The sequence below is a fragment of the Pangasianodon hypophthalmus genome, chromosome 19 (assembly GCF_027358585.1).
Source record: "Pangasianodon hypophthalmus isolate fPanHyp1 chromosome 19, fPanHyp1.pri, whole genome shotgun sequence".
Lineage (NCBI taxonomy): Eukaryota > Metazoa > Chordata > Actinopteri > Siluriformes > Pangasiidae > Pangasianodon > Pangasianodon hypophthalmus.
The window spans coordinates 9,105,863-9,131,966 of record NC_069728.1 but is presented as its reverse complement, the minus strand read 5'-3'; the positions used below and the strand labels follow the sequence as shown (position 1 = coordinate 9,131,966).

At 40.0% G+C, this 26,104-nt stretch overlaps 1 protein-coding gene across 3 annotated transcripts in view; it reads left to right on the top strand.

Moving 5' to 3' along the window:
- Positions 1-26,104, top strand: part of LOC113545152 (kelch-like protein 29) — a 179,279-nt gene that overhangs the window by 136,311 nt on the left and 16,864 nt on the right. For all 3 annotated transcript variants that reach the window (XM_026944329.3, XM_026944328.3, XM_053242151.1), the window contains 4 exons: positions 3,690-3,949; positions 13,351-13,549; positions 24,632-24,814; positions 25,034-25,214. In XM_026944329.3, coding sequence (XP_026800130.2) covers positions 3,690-3,949; positions 13,351-13,549; positions 24,632-24,814; positions 25,034-25,214 — 823 coding nt within the window. The remainder of the gene's footprint in view (positions 1-3,689; positions 3,950-13,350; positions 13,550-24,631; positions 24,815-25,033; positions 25,215-26,104) is intronic.

Genomic DNA, 26,104 nt, shown 5'->3' with positions numbered 1-26,104 from the left:
CAAGGCAAAACTTTGGTTCAAAAGGTCAGCTGAGCAGTCAGACAGGAAGTGAAGGATTACCAGCATCTATTATTGATCTGTTTGCTTTGCTTGTTTTCAAGTCTAAAAATGTGTTTTGGCATCATGCAGAGATGGCAGGGGATTTATCTAAAGCCCTGCATCAAATGAGGGTAAATCCACTGCACGACAGAAAAGTTGGAAGTTGTTTGCAGCCTTGACAAGAAATGATAGCGTGTCGTGTTCTGTGAAATGAAGAACATTTGATCCAGAGAGTAAAACCTGGTGATTTGGTGATAGCGCGTAAAGCGTAAAACATTTACTCCATTAAGAAAGGTAGTGTGTATGGCGTCAAAAAAATGTACTTCTCACAGCTGGGTTTAGGCTACCAGAAGCATGACTTAGTGGAGTCTGCAAAAAGTTACATGTGTTTATCGAAGTCCTGCAGAGAAGCAAGATGTTCAAAAGCCTGTGCAGCTGCAGTGCTGCTACCTCAAGCTAGTAATGACAATCAGGTTCATGTGATTTGTGTGCGTGTGTGTGTGTAAGTGCGTATGTGTGTGCGCGTGTGTGTGTGTGTGCACGTGTGTGTGTGTCTGCGCGCGTGCCTATGTGTAAATGTGTGTCAATGTCCCTTCTGTTGCCAGTGCTGGATGGAATGAGGCCTGGACCTCACCATGCGGTTGTCTTCAGCTTGTCCTTTATAGGCCCTGGCAGAAAACTTCAGAAGAAAAAAATATGCTCTTTCCTCATTGTGTGAGGAGAAGACATCTGACCTGGTTTATAGGAGATGGCACACTACAACTCTGCATCATTCCAGACATAATAAAACCACATCTGTCTCATCCAGACACAAGTTGGGCTGAAGTTTGGCAGAAACATGTCTGTGTGGATTTCACATGGTCTACATATTTTATGTTTATATAGCTTATGTCACATTGATTCATCCATAAGATTCATCCAAAAACCACATGATCTGCTTTTGTAATATTACAGATGTGGCCACAGAAAAAGCGTACCTTTTTTCAGGCAAATTCATGTTTGTCGCAGACTTCAGCCAGTTATTCAGCAGAGGTGTTCTGAGGGACCTCCATTTATTAGTCCTATTAGAACATCCCATTTAGGCTCTGATAAAGAGCAAATTGATGGCAGTGTTAGAGTATTTTGCATAAAGTAGTGGTTTAAATTGTTCAGTCTTTTCTTTATTGATCTCCAAAACATGTAAATTTGTTCTGTCACCTGGCCTTCAGTGGGCAATTAGACTTTCATTAGTTAGAGCTACTAAATCCTACACATAAAGTATTCTACAAATTTAGAAATATCGGGGTTCTATACAGACATTGGCCAGGAATGTGTGCAAGGATGAAACCAGTGAACAATGGAATTATTAATTAGTCAATGATAAACAGAAACACACTTATGACAGTCATTTAATAGTATTAGGCAATACGTACATTCCAGGCCACAGCATCTCAACCAGATTCAGATCTGGGAATACTTTAGGAGTCTTTATTCATTTTATGGCCTCTGCTTCTGTTACAGCCCAATACAGCTGTGCACTTTCAGCTCTTGAAAAAACAGTGAGATCGTCTGAAATATTTCCTAATGTAAAGAGCCACAGTGTGCTTAAGTATAGCCTTCTCAGAGAAAATCCGGTCCACGATCAACTCAAAGGCTACTGTTGGTCCTAATCCCAATCTGGAAATGAGATGAATGCTCTCATCTCTCCTGTTTCATCCCATTGACACTGGTTTTCGTGTCTCAGTCCCAAAAATGATTACTGGTTCTATATCCTGCACAAACCAAACAATGTCCCACAAGACAGTGATCACAGAGAAATTAGTACAAAGATGACATTTCTTTTTATAAAATAAAATCATTAGTCATTTTATTTTTAAATGTTTTGCCAAGCATCTTCCTAATACTGGGATGGCTACAATAATAAAATTCTTTTACATCAGTCTAAATGTTGAGCTATAAACCAATACACAGAGATGAGCTTTGTGATTACAGTCTAAAAACAGGAAAATGAATATAAAAATATAAAAGTTCACATGCATAAAGCCTACATGTAAAAAATATGTAATGTGCAATAATGTAATACATGTGATAATAGTTTGCATGCATAAAGCCTTTCTGCTGTTGAACTCTGCTGTTGTGAGATGCTGGCTTGATTTGAATTTATGAAAGCCTTAAGTTTAATTTGAAAATAAATAAATATTGTAAATTGTAAATATTTTAAAGGAACTACAGCATTGAGAGATTCTGTAGGATCTACAGTGATGTGAGATTCTGTAGGATCTACAGTGATGTGAGATTCTGTAGGATCTACAGTGATGTGAGATTCTGTAGGATCTACAGTGATGTGAGATTCTGTAGGATCTACAGTGATGTGAGATTCTGTAGGATCTACAGCACTGAATGATTCTGTAGGATCTACAGCACTGAATGATTCTGTAGGATCTACAGCACTGAATGATTCTGTAGGATTTACAGCACTGAATGATTCTGTAGGATTTACAGCACTGAATGATTCTGTAGGATTTACAGCATTGCCACATTTGTCCATTACATTTTGTGTGATACTTTTTAAGCATGCACTGAGAATCAGGCACCAAAACATGACAGTGCTTGAAAATTATGTTCTGTTGTCTGATTTAAAAAATGTTCACCAAACTTCAACTTTTGAACAAACGTAAGAGAGATGGAGTGAATGTTCTAGAAGAGGCTTCAGGCTCCGTAATGCTGATCTTCAGCAAGACCAAGGAGAAATTAATTGTGGTTGTCAGGTAACAACCACTGCTGTACAATCCGACTCTCTAAAACTATAAGAGCGGCTCACAGCAAGAATCAACTTGGCATAGTGTGAGTGCACTTGAAAGAAACACATTTTACCTTAAGGAGGCTATTACAAGGCTACAAGTAGCTATGATGAAATACTTAAATTTGTTTTGCTAATGTGAAGCACTGTGTGCATAGAGCTTATTGAAATTCATAAATATTATTCAGAAAAAATTTGCAGGCTAGCCCAGATAACACTGCCTTTCTGTACATTTAATCCTGGATATTATTATGCAAGTTTAATAAGTGAGGCAGTATGTTCTATTTTTAATTCTCTGTGAAGCTACAATGAAGACCAGCAGTTTTCTCCTTTCAGCTTCCGTGGTTGAATGTTCGTAACAGAGCAAACATGCCTACAACAAAGAAACAACACAAATCATGGTTTTTGGCTGGTGTTCGTGTAAAAGCAGTCTAAGATGAAAAAAAGAACTCGATTTGAGAATAGTCAATTCACCGTCAGACTTTAGTTAGACAGACAGCTGCTCATTCTTAAGTCTTGCCACATTATGGTAAAGCTTTCTCTGGTCACTGGTATAGAGACTTCACAATTTCAGGATGCCTGGCATTTATGACACTTTGTTTACCCCTCATTTGGGTCCTCTTGGCCTTAGGGCACCAATAAGTACTTTACCTGCCAGTGCTAATCCGCAGGATGCCATCCCTGCTGGGTGCCCTGCACTCAATCGATTTGCCCCTGTGTTTGTCCCAGAAGTGCTTTGAGCCACAGCGCTCCTCTGAGTTTCACAGATACCCAACTCAGATAGCTTTGCTGCCTTTCTCCCCAAAGCCTTGTGATCTTTTATGGATGTGGGTGCTGGACGCTATCTCTCTCTCTCTTTTGTGCTCTTCAGAGAAGCAGCTGACAGCAGGGAACTGCCTGGGGGTCCTGGCCATGGCTGAGGCTATGTGCTGTACAGAGCTACACAACATGGCCAAGGCATTTGCCCTGCAGAACTTCCCAGACGTGGCTAGCCAGGACGAGATCCTCAGTATCTCTAAAGAAGACCTGATCAGCTACCTGTCCAACGATAGCCTCAACACCAAGGCTGAGGAGCTCGTCTACGAGACTGTCATCAAATGGATCAAGAGGGACCCAACCAACCGAGTACAGGTCAGTCTTTATATTACAGATGAATATTTTGGTAAATTCTTTAACTGTTAACTACTAAAAAATAAAGAGGTAAAATCAATCAAAAATAATAAACATACTTGCATTTTATGTAAAGCAGTATTTATGTAATAGAACCAACCAGAGAATAAAGTTATTTTGAGGAAAAAAGTCATAATATCTGATATTACAAGAGAAAAATCACAATATTTCAAGAATAGAGTCATAATACTGTGACAAAATGGTACATCAGAGCAACACTGTGTTAGAATGAGGGATGTGGAGGATTTGGTAAGTTATGCTTTAGTATTGGTTTTACAAATAAAGAAATACCTAATATAAAAGAACAGACAGATATAATGCTGGAGTATAGCAATCAAGCCCCCAGTGTGTTATGGAATATGGCTTTGCCATGAGGCTTAAGTTTATTTTATGCCATAACGTGTTGAGGGCTTGACACTGAGTGTGCCGGAGTTCCACCCCTTCAGGATCGATCATTTCGATTATCATTCTCATTGTCTCCTGTGGAACTACATACCCTCGTGAATGGCACACAGAAGTAACCATCGATAGCCTTGAAGGCGACTACAGTCTGCGATTTCTCCTTTAGCAAAAGAGACAATAACTTCATCAAATCTTCACTGTCCCTCATTTTAACACACAAACATTGCTTTGATAGCTGCCATTTTGCCATAGTATTATAACTTTATTCTCCAACTATTGCAGCTTTTTTTCTCTCATAATATTATGAATTTTTTCTTCAAAATGTTACTTTATTCTTGAGATATTGTGACATTTTTCTTCTAATAACAGATACTGTGACTTTTTTCCTCAATATATTATGACTTTATTCTTGAAATATTATGACATTATTTTCAAAATTGCATTTTTATTTTTTAAAGAGTGGCCCTAAAACACTGTCTTAATATGACAGACATACTGATATTAGGTTCGCTTTTGTTCATTTTGATCTGAGATTAAACAAAAGGAGATGTTAGTCCCTGTTACACTCCAACATCTTTTATTTGCACTTACACATGTAAATATTGTTCTTATTGCTTATTAGCTACACAAAGGCAAAACATTTTAAATATATTTTATTTGTTATAAAGTAATGGCCTGGGTGAAGTAAGCATTCCGCAGCTACCTAATAAGCAGAACCTGAAGGTATAGTAAGTAAAAAGATTAAAATATTGTTAGCACTTTCTCAGTCACATGAAAGTTATGAGAAGCAGCTCAGTGGAGATACCAAAAGGCTCATTGAAGGAGAAGAGCCAAGCACAGCTGAAGGCTGAAGTGCTTTACAGGTAGTGTGTTGGAACTGAGTTTTGCCCTCTCTGAAAAAAGTGAAAGTGTAGGACACAGCAGGAGCACTGACTCTCCTGAAGTGTCTCTGTTCTTCTAGGATCAAAAGAGCCGTGCGCGATGTAGTTCAGACACATGACCTCTTCAAATCTGCCTCCATACTGAAAGTATGTTCGGAGACGCCAAAAAAAAAAAAAAAAACTCAGAAACTTTTCTGGGCCTTGGCCCTCTTTTGTTCTGTTCTCCAGAAGACTGAGGATGCTCAGAGTTAACATACCTGTTATCGCACAATAGAGCTGCTTGTGGAATCAGATATTCAAGGGCTGTGCAGTATGACATCAGCCTCTTGGCAGTCGTAATGGAGCGCTGTCACTGTCTGAAACTCCAGAGCCATGTGTGACAGAGCTGTCGCATTGAGCTGCTGTTTAAGAAGCAGCTCACGCACTTGGAGGACAAACTCTCACACGATAAACCAGCCAACTGGTCAGTGCGAGAGTTTACACACATGAAACACTGGGTCGTGAACACAGTTTTCGTAGCATCTTCTTTCTCTTTTGTGTCTGCCACCTGGACAACACTGTGATGGAAGGGTTTTGATTGAACCTTCTGAAATTTCCCAAGGATATGTTGAATCCAATTGTCACATCAGTGTACAGAATAATAAAGGCCTATATAAGGGCTTGTTCCTCAGAGTGAACCGTTGTTGAAACAAATAGGCCATTTTCATTGTGGGAATCAGTGCCTAGGAAGACATGTGAAGAAAAATGTATGCTTTTGAAGTGTGAGAGGAGTGAGACGTGAAGTGTGAGATGAGCAAAACACATTTGTTCCAAACACAGGTGACAGGAATGGAGTAAAAACAGCTCATTTTGTCATACTTCTAGGTAAGCAAGTCATTTTATGGCTATGAGCTAATTACTTCTGATTTAGCACCCACTCGATTGTGAGCAGCCTGGGTACTTAGTTTAATTTCAGCCTCGATCTGAAGCATTGCCTCCATGTGAGATGATGTATGGATCCGTGTTGGGTAGTTCTTCATCTCTTATTTTAATTTACATTAGTGTAGCACAGTGAGTCAACACAGTTTTCCTGTAGTCGTAACATGGGTCCCAAGTGACTCACAAAAAGAAGAATAATGCTGCTGCGAATACTCTAGCTCATGGGGCATGGGGCATATAAAAATTGTACATGCCAGCTTAATGATCGATCTTGCCTTAGTGCTCATGACGGAGTGCTGTTCTCTCACTGGATTAATAGATACGAGTAAATGAATTGCACAAAATATCTTAAAGCCTAATGGTGGATATAAACTCAGTTTTTTTTTTCCTTTCTGTATCATTGAAATTAAATTATGATAAATATCTAAAGTAAGGTTATCTGCTGTTCAGTTTTGTAAAATCAAGTTAAACATTATTTAAACCAGTTAAATTCAGCGTAATCTGTGCACTCTATTTTGCCCAAACAGTAGCTTCAGTGTGATTCGGTCTCGGCTGCTGGAGTAAATCTCCCACCGGTGTGCAGCCAGGAGTGCGGGGCAGTAATCTCACTCCTGTGGTATTATGGGAGCAGAGCAGGCAGAGAGTGAGACGATTACGATTCACTGGCCTTTCCCTTCACTCCTCACTCCAGGTCCACAGCATAGGCCATGCGTGTTCAATTAGAACGGCCCCTCACGCTGCCAGCGGGCCCATTAAAGCCATGCCCCGGCCAATTTCAGCCAACACTTTATCTCACTTGCTAAGGCTTCAGGACAAAGGGGTTTGATTAATAGCATCTCTTTTGAAGGAAGATCTAATATGCGGCTGAAAGGAGAGCTTAATGATGGTTTGTACAGGACGAGGAATCAGTATTCACCAAATGAAGGTCCATCTGATTCAGCAGCTGTAAAATAACAATGGATGTGCTGCTACTGATATGCGCTCCATGTTCCAGTAAGATAAGGCTTATTAGCTGTAGGGGATCTGTTTGACATTAGAGTGTCAAACCGGAGAAGTTTCCAGATTTGCAGACTTTGCATTCGATTTTTTTTTTCTACAGAGATGCCTTATTTAGCATTGTGAAGTTTTTCAGCGCTAGTGTCCTTGAATGAATATTGATTTTATGAGCAGATTTTATATAATTTGGTTACTTTTATAAGAAGACTCACATGTGGTAAGTGAGCTATCACTAAACTGGTGTAAAGCTCAGGGGTTAGAGCAGCAGCTGTGCTGTGGAGAGAGAGAAAGGAAGAGAAAGGAGACAGGGCGCAGACCCTGGCCAGCTTCAGTGCTGTGTGTCTTCATTGCTCTCCCTCTTTTGCACTCATATGGTTCAGAAGCAGAGCTCCAGGCACCAGGCCAGCTGAACCCCAGCTCATCGTGTCCCTTTTTTCTCTGTCTTAGTTTCTCTCTGTTTTCTTTCTCCCCAGAAAGGGAATAACCCCAGATGAACTCTTTGAAGGGTGTGTGAGGGAGAAGTTTGCTACCTTATTTTTCCTTGCTGAGATTAGTTAAAGAAAAAGAAATAATGTCTCTCTGTGCAGGTCTTATTTATATACAACAACATGGGGGCCATGTGATGACACTGTGCTGCCCACTGACAGCACGAAATAGAAAATGCTCTGTGGGCATTTTTCATCTGTGACGTATCCCAGCATGCTCACAACTTGACTCATGTCATATCTGCTCCGCATGCTCTCAAAACTGATTATTCTCCACCTCAGTGTGAATATGTCTTGTGTGTGTGTGCCTGTGTGTGTGTGCGTGTTTGTGTGTGGTTAGTTGAGGAGCAAATGAGGCATTTGTATTCACCTGTCCTCCCTTTTGTATCACATTTTCTGGGATGCACACATGTATGCAGCTTGTGTGTAGGCAGTTATGTTTGTAATCAGCATAAGTGCACTGGATGCTCCCATGTGTGGGAGTGTGCGTAGATGTCAGCTCCACAATTACCGGCACGCTTGGTAAAGACGGGTTAAAAAGGTTATGTTTTTGTGGTTAGTTTACTTAATCTCACACAGAACAAGTCAACAAACTGTTTGGAAAGTGTGGCAGAAGAAAGCCCTTTCTTTCATCTAACCACCAAATACGCATCTGGAGTTTGATAGATGCAACTGAAGCTATGACTGGAACCGGCTGGAATCTATAGTCAGATATGACAAAAATACAGCTCTTGGGCACAAAGGTTATACAGAAAACTTTTTCACTGTTAAGTATGGTTGGAGGTCCTTGTGATGGTGTGGGGCTATTTTTCTTCTAAAGGCCATGGGAACTTTGTTAGGATACATAACATCATTGACTCTCTGAAATATCAGGAGATTGTAAATAAAAATGCTTGCTGCCTCTGCCGAGAAGCTACAACTGGGATGTGGTTGGAAATTGCACCAGGACAGTGATTCTATACAAACATCCAAATCCACCCAAAAATGGTTCAATGATAGACTCAGGATTTTGACATGGTTATCCCAGCCCCTGACCAAACCCCAGTGAAAAGCTGTGAGCTGAGCTGAATCCACAAGAGATGACCTTGGACCCTGGAGGATGTGGAGAGATTCTGGGGCACATGTGGTTAACATGTGGTGTTAACATCTATATTTTGATAAATGGTTTCTGTTCTCTTAGAATACATTTACTTTAATTAAAGGTTAGAATTCTTTCATATATTCAGTGTGAAATTAACCACAAAGACATTTTTAACCCATCTTTACCAAGGGTGCCAGTAATAGTGGAGCTGACTGTATGTGTGTGAGAGAAAGAGAGCGGGAGGGAGACATAGAAAAGTCATGCCCTTTCTCACTGGTAAGTCAATACCTTCTCCATATTGAATGAGTTTACTATACCGACTTGCTTCTTTTGGTGAAATCGAGCAGGCCAGCCAAGAAGAACTGTTTTCCCTCACTGAATGGATATCCATTGTTCAAAAACACATATGCAGGAGTCGCTTAGGACATCCATATGCTAGGTGGCCAGTGACACCTAAAAATGTGGAGCAGCAGTTCACTGTTTGGACCATTGACAAGACAGAATGGAGACGAATATCCTGCAGACGAAAGCTGTTGTAAATGGAAATAAGTAAAGTGCCTCTGATGCATCTCACGTTTCACTGTTTCGTATGGTGATATGGAGATTTTCTTGATTGGACTGCAGTCTGATAAAAACAAAGATGTATGAGCCTTTTCTGTGTATGTCTGTTTTAAATACGCTTTTGTTAATGCCAAAGGAGGAGTACAGAAAAATAATTCTGGGGGAATTCTTACAGTCAGAGAGGGTTCCATGGGAAACCAAAAGCCATTAACTATCCTACGAACTCATGAGGAATCCCTTTTTAATAATGTATCCTTCAATGTTCCTCACTACTTGGAATTCTTTCTCTTTTTTTTCCCACTTCTGTAATCCTGAAGCCTTATTGTACACAATGTGCTTGCTCTCCAGGCATGCACCAACTGGATCCCATCCCCATTTCTCTCTGTTATTTCAGTGGTCAACCTCTTCCTGTCGTGTTACAGATTGAGAGACAGTGCTGCTCCCCTGTGGTCCTGAACGCCACCCAGCAGGTGCTAAAAGCAAGCCTGGGCGTGAATAGCCTGGAGCTGTAATAGCTGAGAGAGCATGGCTGGTATGGGGTGCTGGGATTAGCACTGGTTCACAGCTACAGAAACACCACCGTTTTCTGAATAGGTTCAGGAAGGCTCTCAATGTCAAGAGCATTGATTGTGTGTGTGCAACACATGTAATGTTGGTGTTAGGCTCATCGGTAAATTGAGCCTTGTGCAAGTTGGGAATTCAGATGCAGAGACAAGCTCTATATAAGGTGTGTCCAGTGTCCAATAAAAGTGTTTGCGTGGGTGTACATGCACAGAAAAGCCATAGTAAATTATACTGGAAGGTATTAGTTGAAGTAAAAACACACTAGCAGTTAAAGGTTTTGGAGGTTCTTATGTTTTATTACGGATTAATCACTATTATTGCTACAGGGCAAATGAAATGATACAGAATAGCAATTAAACAAAGAAAGCTAAATCTTTGTGGAACTTATTAACTGGTCACTCATGGATCCTAATGGAACTCTAAATGAGTGCTTTATTAGAGACAGGCAGTGCTAGTATTAACTGTAAAACATAAATATGTGGTGCGCTGAAAGTGCCTAATTACAGTAATAAAGATTTTGGCCTTTTCAGATGGATCTGTTGTTCTAATAAATTAAAGTAATTACTAAACTTTCAATAATAAAAATTTCTAAATTTGCTTATACTTGGTACAATGAGATCATTATACACTTGTACACTTACCTTGTAGCTCTATTTACTGGCCATTTTATCAGGTAAATATTTGTATACAATTACTGAAGGTTGCAATGTGTCAGCAACAGAAAGCAACCACCATACGACCAAATCTGACCAGATATTATTTGGCTAGTGAGTCATTTTCAGCATAGCAGTGAACAAACATGGCAGTGTGTGGATTTCTTACAGAACCATCTGTGCAGTTATGACCCATGCAGTGACCAGGTTGACTGCTTAAGGTAGAATTGGGAAAAGAAACGTATAATGGAATGAGGTATTAAAGTTCAGAGTGTTCACTAAGCACTCAGGAGAAATCTTGAGTTTTCCTAGCTGATTCAGCAGAAAAGTCTTTTCAAAGCAATGCGCAATGTGGAGCAGGATGTAATGGTCAGGGATTAATTCTGGTTTAACCTACCCATGTCAAGATGGAGAGCAGGTTTTTGGGTGATATTTTTTTGTCAGCACAGCAGTACAGCAATGACGTCGACATGGCAGTGTTACTTACTGGTTGTAAGTGTTTTGTAGATGTTTCAATTCAATTAGACTTTCTGCTGGATGATGACAGAGAGTGTATTCTTGTCAAAAAAGAAAATGCCTACAAGGTTGGTGTGTTTAGTAAAGTAACCGCAGTGTACCTTATAGTATTACCATGCAGTATTACCATGTCCGTGTTACTGCCGTACTGCTGTGCTGACAATAACACAACCCCCAAAAATCTGCTCTGCATCTTGACATGGGTAGGTTAAACCAGAATTAATCCCAAACCATCCCATTCTGCCCCAAATATTGCTCATAGCTTTACAAGGTGTTAAAAGCCCTTTCTGCTGAAGCCACGAGGAAAACTCAAGATTTCTCCTGAGTGCTTGGTGAAGACTCTGAACTTTAATACCTCATTCCATTATACCTTTCTTTTCCCAGTTTTACCTTAAGCAGTCAACCTGGTCACTGCATGGGTCATAACTGCACAGATGGTTCTGTAAGAGATCCAACTGGGCCAATCTATAATTCATCAGATTCAGAATTTACCTTCTTGCTCTGCCGTTATTTCTTGTCCTTCAGGCTGAAGCCGGTCACTTTAGAGAACCTTGGCACTTTGTTTATTCTCCCCTTCTGGGGGATTGCATATTTTAGTGTAATCATTTAATCGCCTGGTGCAGGATAGGAGCTCACAAGCATCAGTGTTTTTTAGTGAGTCAAATTTACGAGCAGGAGTATAAATCCCCCTGCTGCCTTTAACAGCCCTCGCCTACTCCCCTGTGGTGACTCGGCTTGGGAGCAGATGATTATTTTCTCTAACCATTCCAAAGCTGTTTGGCTCGAACGACTCAGCCGCGGCACTGGCAGGGCTAGAGAGGGAGAAGAAGGGGAAGGCAAGGAGAGAGGGAGCATTCTGGTGGGTACACGGACATATTGCTGTGGCATTATTTTAGAACAGACGTGAAATGTGTTCAGAGCAGCATGCCTGTGCCAGAGCTTCCACCAACCCTAATCCCAAATCGTTCACCCACTGGGGACATTTCCTGTGCCCTGAAACTATCAGCCAGTTTTTTGCATTAACACATTATACTGAGATTGCACACACACACTGAGTTCAAACAGGCTTTCTGCTGTTTACTTTCTTCTCGAAAAGCCAACTGTGAGAGAATTACTCCAGAACATTTAGTAGAAGGGCAATTTTGGGAAGTGTTTTAGTGTATAATACAAAGGATTGAAGTCCAGCCAAGACTTGGCAAGCTTGTATGAAATAGCTCCAAGGCCGTTTCATAGACCTGGCCTCTAGCTGTGCATTGTGTGTACAACAGAATTCTTTGTAAATCAGAAATGGTTGGAGGTTGTCGCTATATTATGAGCACCGTAAGGAAATGTCAATAGAGTTGCCTGTCATGGCATAAATGTCAGGTGAGACTAAAGTGAACATGGCCATCATGTCATGGTCAGAGAACTATCGCGCTGTAGATTGAAAAGAGAACACAAGCTCAGTACATGACAGTACATGTGTGAGTGAATAGGCCTTTACTAGAGGCAGTGTGTGAGAGCTCAGGGTGAGCAGGTCATATGAACTGCTGTCCCTGTTCAGCTTGTGTTTACAGCGCTGAACACAGACGCACGCAAACATCCCGTAGATCCCCACTGCGAACAAACAAGCCATCAGCCTACTGAGCCCCTCACCATAGCAACTCCTATCAAACGTGCTTGTCCCCACAGACAGCTGGTCAACACACACATGCATGAGTGTCTGTCATCTGTGATGCCCTAGATAGAACAAAAGAACTGAGGAACCAGAAATCAATCTTAAGTAAAGAGGTGTGATTTTGTCAAAAAATAATAGGTCAAAATAAGCAATTCTGCAGTTAATTTAATTCATTTTTACTTCAGTTTATTTAAATTAAAGGTCATTAATAAATCAGTCAATCAATATATTTGATAAACCATACAGTGTGAAGCTTAGGTTCTAATGAACAAAAATGAAATGCAGCTCCATCCTGCAACACACACCAATCCGAAATAATCGGCAAAGCATGGTTTGAATAGACTTCGAAAGAAAGAATCAAAGTTTAGTCACGACCCTCTCAAGACCTGATTTGAAGAAGCCAGTGTAAGTTATCAAACAGAGATGACAGGAACCTGTTCGTTCCACCATTAATAACTTATCATACACTATTAGAATTTTTTGTGACTATGGTAATGATAACATTTGTAAAACTGAGTGCTCAGTGTCTTGCTATAAATTAAGTATAAATAAATGGGACATTACTACGTAGTACACAGAGCATGAAGATTAATAGGTGTGATTTAATCATTTCTAATCAAGCTGTTTTGCTGTCTGATTCTCTTGCAGCACATATCGGAGTTGCTGGCAGTAGTGCGACTACCGTTTATTCACCCAAGCTACCTGCTGAATGTGGTGGACAACGAGGAGCTGATCAAGTCGTCCGAGGCCTGCCGAGACCTAGTAAACGAGGCTAAGCGCTACCACATGCTCCCTCATGCACGCCAGGAGATGCAGACTCCCCGCACCCGGCCAAGACTGTCGGCAGGTACAGCACTGAGCCAGCTCATTCCTGCCTTCACTTTCACCTGCACAGCTAATTCCTCATGCGTAAATCAGGGAATTAGCTGGTATTAAACCCATTTTAACACCCCCTCCCCCTCCCATTTTCTTTGAGCTATTCCATGGCTGCTAGACAATAGTATAGGGTGTGCCGATTTTCTGTTTTTTATTCCAAGGATAATGATCAAGGAGAGTAAGAGTGGGAAAGTACAACAAAAAGTACTTTGGTAACAATTATTAATTCAATTATCATTAATCATCAGGTAGCAATAGGCCAAGTTCGTAGACTGGCAGAACATGTGGTGTTAAACCTTGTGGAGCAGTATGAGGAGATGCTTCGTGAGTGTGATATTCCCTTAATTTAGTCTGAACTGCATCCTTAAAAATGAAGATTTTTAAAGTGATGCTGTAGAAGAACCTTTTTGTTTTGTACAGACTTTTGCTTGATGATCTATTCTGAGAACTGAAACAGTTTTAAACTATTCAGTTTAATGTGCTAACAACAAAATGGTTAAGCAATCATGAACTGAAAGGTCGTTTAGGGAAATGGTTCCTGCAAGGCACAGGTATTCAACTAACATTTGTGAGGGTCCAGCTGTAGTAAATTTCTTGCATACTAATGTCTGGAGAAGAAGCTAACATGACTGAATGGTGGCAGCAATTACCATTTAATGCTTAAGCATTAATGATTAGTTAATGGCTATAAACATGGCACATATGACACAATTTAAAGTGTCTGTTTTCTGTATATTTTTTCATAGTCCTGCTTTTCATATTACCACTTTTGACTAGTGTTATGAACTCACCAGATCAGATATCTGTTTTGAACTTGAAACAGAGAATAATCAAATTTTTTTGTCCATTCATCTTTAAACAAGTTGTTTTCATTGTCACCTTTTGAATAAGTCATGTTGTCGGTTCAGTAATCAGACTAGAGATGGTAAATGAAATAAAAAATCTATCTATGATAGTGTGAAAACTCTCTCCTTTCTCGATGAACTGTCTTCAACAAAATAATTCACATAAACGCTTGAGAATGGCCTTATCAAGCTGCAACAGAAGATGTGCTACACAAGCTGTGATGGTTCACGATTTTCACACATTGATCAGCTTTGCTACAGTATTTTATTTTTTTTTCAGCGTGCTCTGTTCATTTGAGAAGATTTTGGGCTTATATAATACACACACAGTACTGTGCAAAAGTCTGGCGTAAAGAAATGCTGTAAAGCAAAGATGCCTTCAAAAATAATAAAAATAAACACTTTCTACATAAACAAAATCTTCTATAAAGAGCAGCAGACAGCACTAAGCTAAACAGTTTTAAAACTGTAAACTAAATAAACTATACAGTTTTCAGAGAATATTTTTAGATAATCCTTGACAGCCAGCATTTCATTTTTTTTTTTGTCCGAAAGGTGTTTTTTCCTGTAACATTTATTTTTGATTGGAATTTTTTTTTACTGACTCCATAATGCAGAAGCCATAAAATAAACATCTATGTTATCAGTCTGAGCCACAATAAACTCATACATCATAAACTCATACATTTCTTCTTCGGATAAGTCATTCCCAATCTCAGACTGGCTCGTCTCTGTGGATTCCTCAGCTTCATCAGAGCAGACTCTGTGAGCAGCGTATGGATTTATTTAGTCCTTATGTACTGTGGCCCTTTCTCCCACCCTGACTGCTATTGATCGGAGTCCGGTGCAATACAGGGGCAATGAAGTGCAGTCTGAATACACTGAGACAGATCTCTCTGAGGAATGATATTGTACACACTCCTCTCACATTTTACCATGTGATGTTTCTGTGCTGGGTCTTCAAAGTTATTTCATGTCTCGTGTAAAGGCTCAATTGAGAGCAAGAGCTAGAAAAAGGTTTTTATTGCAGCAGTCAAGCATAATGGCCAAGAGAGCCAAGCAAACTATGGCACCACTTTGCTATTTTTTTCTGGTGGCAAGCATGCAAGCCTGGCTACCAAAGCGTTTCTTAATAAATCTCTAAAGCCTTTGTAAATATCAGCGGCAGTGTCTGGCCTTTTGGCACAGTATGTTGGTTTACACTATTAATTCAGATATTTATAAGTAGCCTCATTCAAGATTTAAGAAAATTGCCTTTGGGGGTCTGAGATTTTTCCTTCTCATCTGCCAGAACTTGAGTCTTTCCTTAATAAGGCAGTGTTTAATTGTCCTCTGAAAGGTATTATAGGTTTAGCTTAAATACATTTTTTTGCTTGGCAGAATCACTTAATTGCAGTTTATGCAGGGGTCAGTTCATGAGTTAAAACCCTGATAGTCTCTAACTGTAACTGTTTGTTGCACAGGGTTTAATGCTGGATTCATTTTACATGGGAAATAACTGTTATTTCTGGGTTTTATATTTTTGAAGCATGCAATTTTCTCCTTTTTTGCTTAATTGTTTCCATTCCCCATCTTAACTTTGTTTGTGTGTACAAAGTGTGTAAACTTTTGGTACGTGTGGCAGGCTCAGTGTGGCTCTGATGCACAGTGGGATAGCCCGTCATCTGTCGCCCCTGTTTATAGCTCAGAGAGCAGTCGGCAGCAAACAGAAATACCTAGACAGTCAAGTTGTTGTACAGAAAGATAGAGAGAGAGAGAGAGAGAGAGAGAGAGAGAGAGAGAGAGAGAAGGATAGAAAGGTAGGATGAGAAAAGAAAGTTTAGGAAAATAGAGCATTAGGTTATTTTTTGTCACAGATGGACAGTTCTGCAGACAGAAAAGGGTTTGTGTGTGTGTGTGTGTGTGTGTGTGTGTGTGTGTGTTTTGCCCACATACAGCTCTTGATGCGTGCACCACCTGAGCCACAAAGATAAGTGTGAAGTATGAAAAAAGTGCTGTTATGTCATCCATGAAACATTCCTCTCTCACCCTACTTGACTTGTTCTTACAGACGTCCCCTGGAGTGTCAGTTCAACAGGGCAAAAGCTCTTTTATTTTCTTATAGGCCTTTCTCTTCTCCTCTTCTTCCCTCTTCTCTGTTATCTCACATAAGACTTCCTGTCTCCACATCACAGACTCATAGTACATCACAGCATCATGTCTACAGTGAAACATCATGCTTGCTAGTCTCTACAAAAAAGTACAAAAAATTTGTACACTCTAAAATAGTTTGTGGGGAAAAATCTTTCCACAAAGGCTTTTTGGATGTTTAACAGTTCTAGCTTTTTAAACGGCTTTTATTGGGAACCTGTTTTGAAAGAGAAACCCTCTGTTGTAGGGCTGTACATAGAACCGTAATGGGTTCCTTATGTGGGGAAAAAATGAATAACACTTTAGGTTGCCAGAGGAAATTATTTTTTTGACCTGAAGCTTTATCAATGTATGTGATATTCATATGCTGAAATATTCATTAACATATTGTTCATTTAGCATGTTACAGTCTCAGTTAATTATTCTGTTATTCATCATACAGCATTTTATTTAGTGAAAGTAATAGGAAATATATGTAGTTATGAGATGTCTTGAGAAGGCACTAAATCTGACTCCTTGTGCTTAAATGAGAAGCCTGATTTGCCTCATGTGCTCTGATATACTGAAGTCTGCAGTGAGATGAGTTATGTAACAGCACATGTCAAATCTCTTTTAAACTGTTAAGGCTACTGTAGGTATAACTTTTGAGTTCCTGTCTTGAAAGCACTGGCTATTTTTCACCCTTTGGGTTGACATCCATTTAGAATTTGTTTGTGGTAGACAGGTTTCACTGCAGTATTTCAGTAAATTCATTCATGTATTCATATATTCACTCCATAACTGGTTAAAGCTTTCCGCTATGCCTTTATTAGTGGCTGATCAGCAGTTTGGTCATGGGTAGTGCATGATAATTAAGAACCAAAAGGCATAAATCTGAATTTCTGAGCTGTTGACTTTCTCCTCTCTTCTCACCTCAACTCTGGCCATGAATAGGTCATGATTTATGTGTACGCGAATAACTAATTAAATGATTCCTGTGAATGTAGAGCTGGTTTCTCGCCCACAGACTGAGCATCATCTGTGGCTTAACTGAGGACTCAGCTTTCCAGACTCCAATTAATTTTTTTTTTCACCGGGTTTATTAACTCCACTAGTGGTTATTCTCCACTGATTTTATTCATGGTGCATGGCTAAGCCTCATGCTTCCCAGGAAGTCCGAAAAACAGCAAGATATTACTTTTCTTACAGTGTATACTCTATCTCTCTCTATTATCACATGACTTATCTGGACTGAGGTCATATCTGGCCCCTTTCTGCACTAGCCTTTCAACTGCCAATACATCCAATTTACCACAGACATAGTTTGGGAGACGTTAAATTGGAGATGCAGGATTGTTCAAGTGTTTCCACTCAACGTGACTTTTTTTTTTTTTTTTTTTTTTTTAAACCCAGAGCACTGCAGTATTTTCCATTATTTGTTGTCTGTTCAGGGAAATGAATGGAGGGCATTATTTTGCAATATGTCCCTGGTTTTAATTAATTTAGATTTATAATATCATTCAGGTTTAAAGGAAACATCATTGGTTTCTAATTCTTACCTACAGCACTAATTCTACACTGTTTAATTAGTCTCTCTCTGATAAATGCTTGAATCCCAGTAGCTGCCTATGGCCAGTGCTGCTGTAGATCACATGGTGAATCAGTGCCTAGCGGATTATTCAGCCGGTGACTGCCGCATGCATGACAGGTAATGAGGATCATTTTACACAGAACTGTCAGCTTCTCTCAGTCTCTCTCAGGACAGGCCAATCCGTATGCTGTTTTCCCCATCTTCATCAGCTTCTTCCCCATCAGCTGTTACGTTAACACTGGCAGTTTATTCACTCAGTTTTAAAATTGAATTTTCTTTTCATATGTTCTTCGTTACATTAGCACATTTTGGAGGGGCCTGTCAGAACTAATCTGGACAATTCTTTCAGTGTGGCTCACCTGCTGATTGCTTTCCATTAGCATGCTATGCAGATGAATACTGCACTAAAACAGCGTCAACTGATTTTATAATACATCTTTGGTAAAAAAAATATAACTATTTTTTTTTTACCAAATTTAAAATGTTCTTTTTCTGGCTGTATTACTAACATAGTGAACGTCATGATGTATTTGTTATGGGGCCAACCCTGACTTTCATACATAATGATCAAAGTCTTACCAATCTCTTACCATGTATGACTTCTTATCGCTCTTATTTTTGGTGACATTTAATTTTTTTTTTTTCAAAAAGAGTAAAAGTGCATGTGAGTGATGTTCACCTCCCTTTATGTTGGCTTTTTTTGGGCTCACTGTGGCCTGTGCTTGACCTGCAGGTGTGTGTGTGTGTGTATGTGTGAGCGAGCGAGAGAGAGTGGATGCTCCCCTGGCACTGACCACAGTGTTCTGACCCTACAACAGCCCTGAGCCCAGCAGGAGCTCCGTGCTCCTTTTCATGCCACATTAACCCTCTGCAGGCATATGGGGAGAGGGCAGGAGGGAGAACTGTGGGGAGAAATCATGCTGAGCATTAAGCCACAGGGAGACACTGTTATCTTCTCATTTGAAGTCAGATGTTGAGATGAGGTTTAGGAATTGATACATCTGTACCATAGGTGGTGTTATACACCAAAACCTGGTAATTTCATGCATCTTTAAATTTCAGGCATAAAAAATACATAGGGATTATCCTCACACAGAAGTCAAACTGCAAAAGTTGACATTCTTTGGGAAGTTTTAAAAACAGAAAACATGTTTTTCTTCAGGTACCATATTTTGCATAAAAACTTTAAATGTGGTCAGTTGAGTAACGAGTAATGTGCTAATCTGCATATTGTACACAGCAATTTGAAACTGGCTAACCAGATGTTCTACTCCTACTCTTTATAGAATTGCCATGTCTTCCCTTTAAAACTGTTAGTTTTTATATATTTTATCTTGTATGCTTAAGTATTATTATTATTATTATTATTATTATTATTATTATTATTATTATTATTATGGGGCCAAGGACCGAAGGTGCGTAGGCACCCTATTGTTATTCTAATCTTTTCTTCCTCTTCTTCTTCTTCTTCTTTTGACTAGGGTTTCTATGGCACATTATTTAGCACACTGATTGTGGAGGGTCTAAGGAACATTCTGACCAAATTTGGGCCAAGTGCTGCCAAAGCTCTAGCACCACAATCAGGTCAAATTTGGGCCTAATTTGGAAGTATTTTTATGGTCATAACTTTTGAACTGTGCATCCAAAATTTAAAAGCCAGGAATCCCTGGATTTTCTGGGTCAAGATGAGGTCCTGGGTCAATATGACGTTATTTTCAGCCATCTTAGATTTTGTCAACTGAAACTGTTTTCTCACTACTCCTCCTACAAATTTTGTCCAATCATCACCAAATTTGGCACACACCATCTTCAGAGTACGCCTCACAAAACTTATCAAAAGTTATCAAAAAATGTTGTGTATTGCACATGGTTTGCCAACGAATCAGACAGCGATGTTGCCAAACAGGATGTGAGGCCGTATCTCAGTAATGACTGTGCACGCTGACACAAAACTTGGTAGGCATCTTCAGGACCATGATCTGAGGCTATGCAACAAATTTTATGTCAGTGCCATGTACTGGTCAAAAATTACAATAACATACCAAAAATGCTTACATCTAAGTGCCATTTTTGCTACTCCGATATTCCCATAACAGACTGGCAAATGCATGAAAATACATATCATTCTTGAATCCCTTTGCCAATAATTATGGCTCTGCTTTTCTGTATTTGCCAATGCAACAATTGTAGTGTGTCTGTGAATGTGAGGCTCACTGAGTCTGGGTGCTACCCCAAAAATGCTGATATTATTATTATTATTATTATTATTATTATTATGTGTTTTACAAGTACTGTATAATTTCCTGCAAGCTCTTATCCAGATACAGTCCAGGACACAAGATACACTAAACAGGCAGGTGTTTAGTTGCAAGATGTATTATTTTTTCCTACCTATAGTTCTACATGTGTGTATATTCCTGTAGGAATGTATGTGATAAAACTGGCTTTATAAATCCTTATAAGATGTCTGACAATTGGAAAATTAATATTAATTTGATATTTGACATAAAACACAAGACATTTGTCAGAATACGAAAAATGGGGGAAAAGTCATGCATTTCTAATGTGCTCTAAGTTCCTGTTTTTTGCCATGGTCTTACTTGATTGTTCAATCAGTAGACTGCAGTTTTGCTAAACTAGGCTTGTTTAGTCTTGTTTGTTTCAGAATAGACACAAAACACAAGGATGAAAACAATTCAGCTTCTATCAGCCATCCATTTGCTCTTGTGTATAAAACCAGTTTCTTTCTGATAGGCAAATCCAAAAGCAATTTATCTTCTCTATTCTGGACCATTTTCACCCATTTTCACCAAAAAGCTGGTGGGTACAGAGTCATGTTCCAGGCCAAATGCAGTTTATGGAAATTGGAGATGCCCAAAACCGTAAGGTGAGACTTGACAGGGGGCTTGAAGTGCCACACCAGGCTCAGCTGAAGGCCTACTGGGAGAGCTCTGATCTCTCTGCAGGACATGTTCACAGGAACATTCAGAGTGAGTGAGGCTGACTGCAGGCAGGAGAGACAGAGAGGGAGAGAGTGATTTACTGCTCTTCTCTGCTCCAGATGCTATCATTACTGCTCTTTAGCTCAGAGGTGGGAGTCACCTGGGTGGCTCTGTCTCCCGTTGGGAAAGCTTTATTTACCAGTGGCAGGTGCTGATCCAGTGCCATGGATAGGCTCATTAGGAGGAAGCGAGGTGGAAGAAGATGCTGTGATTGCTGCATGGCACAGGGAGGAGGGAGAAAGTGCCAAGGTGCTGTCTCCCATAGCTCTATAAGAGCTACCAATGGAACGACAAGAAGAGACAGAGGGAGAGAGAGATAAACAGGAAGAGAGAGAGCATGTAAGGATGCTGTCAGTACAGAATTCCTCTTCCTGTCTCCATATCACAGATGTAATTGACAAGTGCTCGAGAGTTGGCCTATTGTGGTGAAAAGAGAGACACTCTCAGATCCCCCATTCTCTTAATTCCTGTGTATGTGTTTGCCATGTGCATGCAATGGTTTAAGGCATGCCAGAGCTCACTGCTACAGGTTTGATGCTCACACAAGAAGCCCAAGGAACAGGGAGATTCACCAGAGTCAAAAAAGCAATAAGCAATATAAGGTCTGGCATTTGAAAACTACAGAAAATTTCTGCATCTCAAAATGATGGTTTAATTAGAATAATTAATATGCCTAATTATGGAGTTGCCTAATAACCTTGTCAGCATAGAACACCAGCATTAGCACATAGTTGTTGCCCAAAAAAATTTATTAGAGGCACTTGGTGTTTTAATGAAACCCCTTAGGGACAGGAACTCATCATATTCACACTTAATCCTCCTATTATGTTCGCAAATCATCATTGATGGTCAAAACAGTCCGAAAACATATTTTACACTACAATTTCATTTGATCCTACTTATCAACTACTCACCCATCAACAGCTTACAGATTAACTTATTTTATTGTATTTTATTGTCCATAATTACCATATTTATCTTACAATAGGCCATTTGTTTTCATTACAAAAGACATATTTTAGAGCATTGTATTGGTTTCAATTCCTATAATGGATGTAGGAATATATTAAAGAATATTAAATATATTTATTTGATTATCTCTTTTCAGCATGTGTGTACTTCACAGATATTTGATTTGTGTTAATGAGTTCACGTTATAAATAAATTGTAAACTTTTATGTAATAGGTCAAAATTGTCCCATATAGACTATAGGGCCAAAAAGTATGTGGACACCTGATCATCACACAGATATGCGAACATCCTATTCCAGATTTAGTCCCCTTTTTCTCTTATAATAACCCCATTCTTCTGGGAAGGCTTTCCACTAGATTTTGGAGCATGGCTGTGGGGATTTGTTCATTCAGCCACAAGAGCATTAGTGAGGTCAAGCAGTGATGTTGGGTGAGGAGGCCTGGGGTGCAGTCAGTGTTTCAGTTCATCCCAAAGGTGTTCAGCGGGGTTGAGGTCAGGGCTCTGTGCAGAACACTCGAGTTCTTCCACACCAACCTTGGCTCTTCATGGACTTCATGGACTTAATGTGCACAGGGGCATTATCATACTAGAACATGTTTGCTACTATAACAGCAAAGCGGTGACTAAATCTGTCTTAATGCCCATGGTTTTGAAAGGGCATATATGAGTGTGATCAGATGTCCTTTACATATATATAATATATAATATATATAAAATATATAAAATATAAAATGTTCTTTTGGCTATATGATTGTTAAATGGCATTTTGTAAGTGCAGACCACGTCTTAAACTAAAAGACGCAATGAGTGATTGTGGATTTGTAATTGTAAGCAGTGAGAACTTTATGCTAGACAGCCGAGTCTTGGGTAGAAGCTGAATAGTTGGGATGAAACGGGGAAGTGCTGAGTATAGAAACATGGTCACAGGTAGAAAAATGGAATTTATAGGAAGTTATCTGTGGTCTTTCTCCCAAACTTAAGCTATTTTATAACTCCATTTCAAAATCTAAATACAACTTTTGTAAGTTTTATATGTTTCTTTCATGCTGGAAAATTCTAGTCTAGTTCACTGAATCCTGATTGTGGAAATTGAACCAGCAAATTGACCACTATTGCTGGCCTGCATTCAACATCCAATGCAATACATTTTAATGTATTGCATTGGATTTTAATATGGATGCTTCAAAAGGGATATAAATCTAAGCAGACGTTATGCTCATGCATCATGCCCACAACGTGTGAAGATAAACTATTCCTGTGTGTGCAGTATCTGCTCCACCTGTTTCCTTAAGCCAAGAATGAATCATTCTGGTGACAGACAGCACAGATTCTGCATCATATCTCCAGCTTCAGCACCAGAGCAGATGATCCCCCTTAACACTTCCTATTCTATCTCTCGTTCAGTTAAAGACAAAAGGTTCCCTTTGTCATCTTTCCCCCCCTTTTTTTTTTTTTTTACCCCTTCTAGTTTTTCAGCCCAGTTGTGCTTTCACCTGCACTTGAGAGATTTAGTGAAAGAGCTGGAAAGGAAAAGATGACAGTGTTTATAAGAGGGATGCAGGAAGAGAGAGAAGCCCATGGATCAGCCGAGCTGCTGTTGTCAGTGGAGCGCTGGGGAAGTATTGATTCTGAAAGATGAGCCAGCAGTTACAGGGAGCTTAGGAATGTCTGAACCTTTCTCTTTCTCTTTTTCTCTCACTGTGTCTGCCTCTTTTTTTTTCTCCACTCCTAGAAAAAGGCTGCTTTGTTAGGTGCCTTGATGGCAAGCCTATACAGGTGCATATACAGTATGTATACGACAGGATGCCATGAGTATTACTATCTTGCTCTCATACAATGTTAAGCTCTTCTGCTGAAGCCTTTGTTCTTTGTTTCATCTGATGAAAATAGGTTCTTTGTTGTCTATCCATTATTTATTATTTGTGTTTATTTCTCAGGTAGGCTATATTTAATTTATAACATTTGTTGAGCAAGTGCCTCTTAACAAGCTCAACTAAAAATATAGTTGACCTGAACGTTGAGGGATGGCAAAATGCAGAGAGTCCACATGTTGAGGATATTCAGGCCAACCTGGAATCACTGGAGGGCATACTGCTGAACAGATGGTTATGACTTTAGTTAAGCTCTGATAATTCAGTTCCACACACAAGCTGGTTTGCTCATGTAGGTTACTTTGAAAGGAGGAAAAAGGGGCTTTATGTAATGCGTTCATGTTTGCCAGAATACTTTGGCCACAAGTTAACTCCTAAGTCTCAATTTAGTGGCTCCATGTCCGAGTGTGTTTGCGCAAGGTAATTTAATGTCATCTGCTGTGTTGATATTCTTGGATTTCATCTCCATCCAGCCTGGTTAATCAGTGAACCTAATGGAGCAGTGCATTCCATCAGTACACCATTATCTCCTAATGCTCTGTATACTTCTCAGAGCTATGTTTAATAGCTTCACCATTACCACCCAAAGCGGCTGCTGACATGCTTGCAGCGTTGTCAGATCTCAACTCCATGGCATGATTTGTTGTCTCTCTAACCTGCAGGAGTTGCAGAGGTGATAGTGTTGGTCGGAGGGCGTCAGGCCATCGGCATGAACCAGCGCTCTCTCACTGCAGTCACCTGCTTCAACCCCCAGAACAGCAAGTGGTATCCGCTCGCTAGCCTGCCTTTCTACGACCGCGAGTTCTTCAGTGTCATCTCAGCAGGGGACAACATTTATCTGTCAGGTACCATCCTGCACTAGTGGCCATCAGTTGTCACAGCAAATGTTGGCCATTATTGGTCTGTTGACGGACACACTATTTTACTCTAGAGAGCTTTTTTCTAATAACAAAAGCATAGATTTTCAGACATACAGCATGACTCGTGTTAAATGAATGAAAGTCTAACGTAAATGAGCTGCAATTAGAGAGTGGTTGTGAGGTGTGAATGTCACTGCTCATCAGGTGGGACCGAGTCCGGGGTGACGGTGGCAGATGTGTGGTGCTACATGTCACTACTGGACAACTGGAACCTGGTGTCACGCATGACTGTGACACGATGCAGACACAACAGCCTGGTGTATGATGGGAAACTCTACACTATCGGAGGACTCGGCATGGCTGGGAACCTGGATCATGTAGAAAGGTAATAATATGTTGGCATGCTATTTATAAACATGACTTCACTCATCACTTCTGTTGTCTGAATTCTTATTTTACCACTGACAGCTAGTGACAGTGAACAAAATTGTTTAATACATAAGCATGAGTCTACGATCACTTGAATATTTACATGACAACCCAGAAATATCTCCCAAATTGATGCTATATTTTAGAGGATGGGGTGGAAATAGTAGTCATACAAAAATGACCCTAATCAGAATATTTTTACACTTATGACACCTCTAGCTGGTACCAGGAAGTTATTGAAGTGACTGTGTATGAAAAAGTCCGGCGTACTCCAGTGGCAGCCAGCCCACAAGGGCGAGATTAAACGGGGCAATCAAAAAAACATTACAGCTCTTATTAAAGTAGGCTGCTGCGCCTCATTACAGGATTGAATGGAGCTCGCAAGTGCCTCTCAGCACATAAGTCGCTCAAAATGAAAACCTCTAATTCGATATTTTTTCCTTAATGCCTCCATGCTGCGCATTATCATGGAATACTTTCCTCCCCCCAACAGCCGTGTAATAGTAACACCTAACTCTCGTCGAATTTGAGAATTAGGAAACCGCCAACACACCATGTTTTCGCAAAAGGAGAGACAGTTAATGTTTTGCAAAGTGTCACGTTGAATATTTCAAAGTGGTTTACAGGATGGAGCTTCTGCAAGGTGTGGGGCTTATGCGAGGCTAAGAGAGATTGCTGACCAAATGCCCCCTATTTAATGGCTCAACCTGTCTGTGATGTGCTGGTAAACGGATCTAATAACGTTCCCACTCGCCATAACATTCGGATTATTTACGCTTCTGCAAGTTCAGCCGAAAGCCAACGTATTGCACATCAAACTAGTGAAGCAGCACAGGGATCAGCATG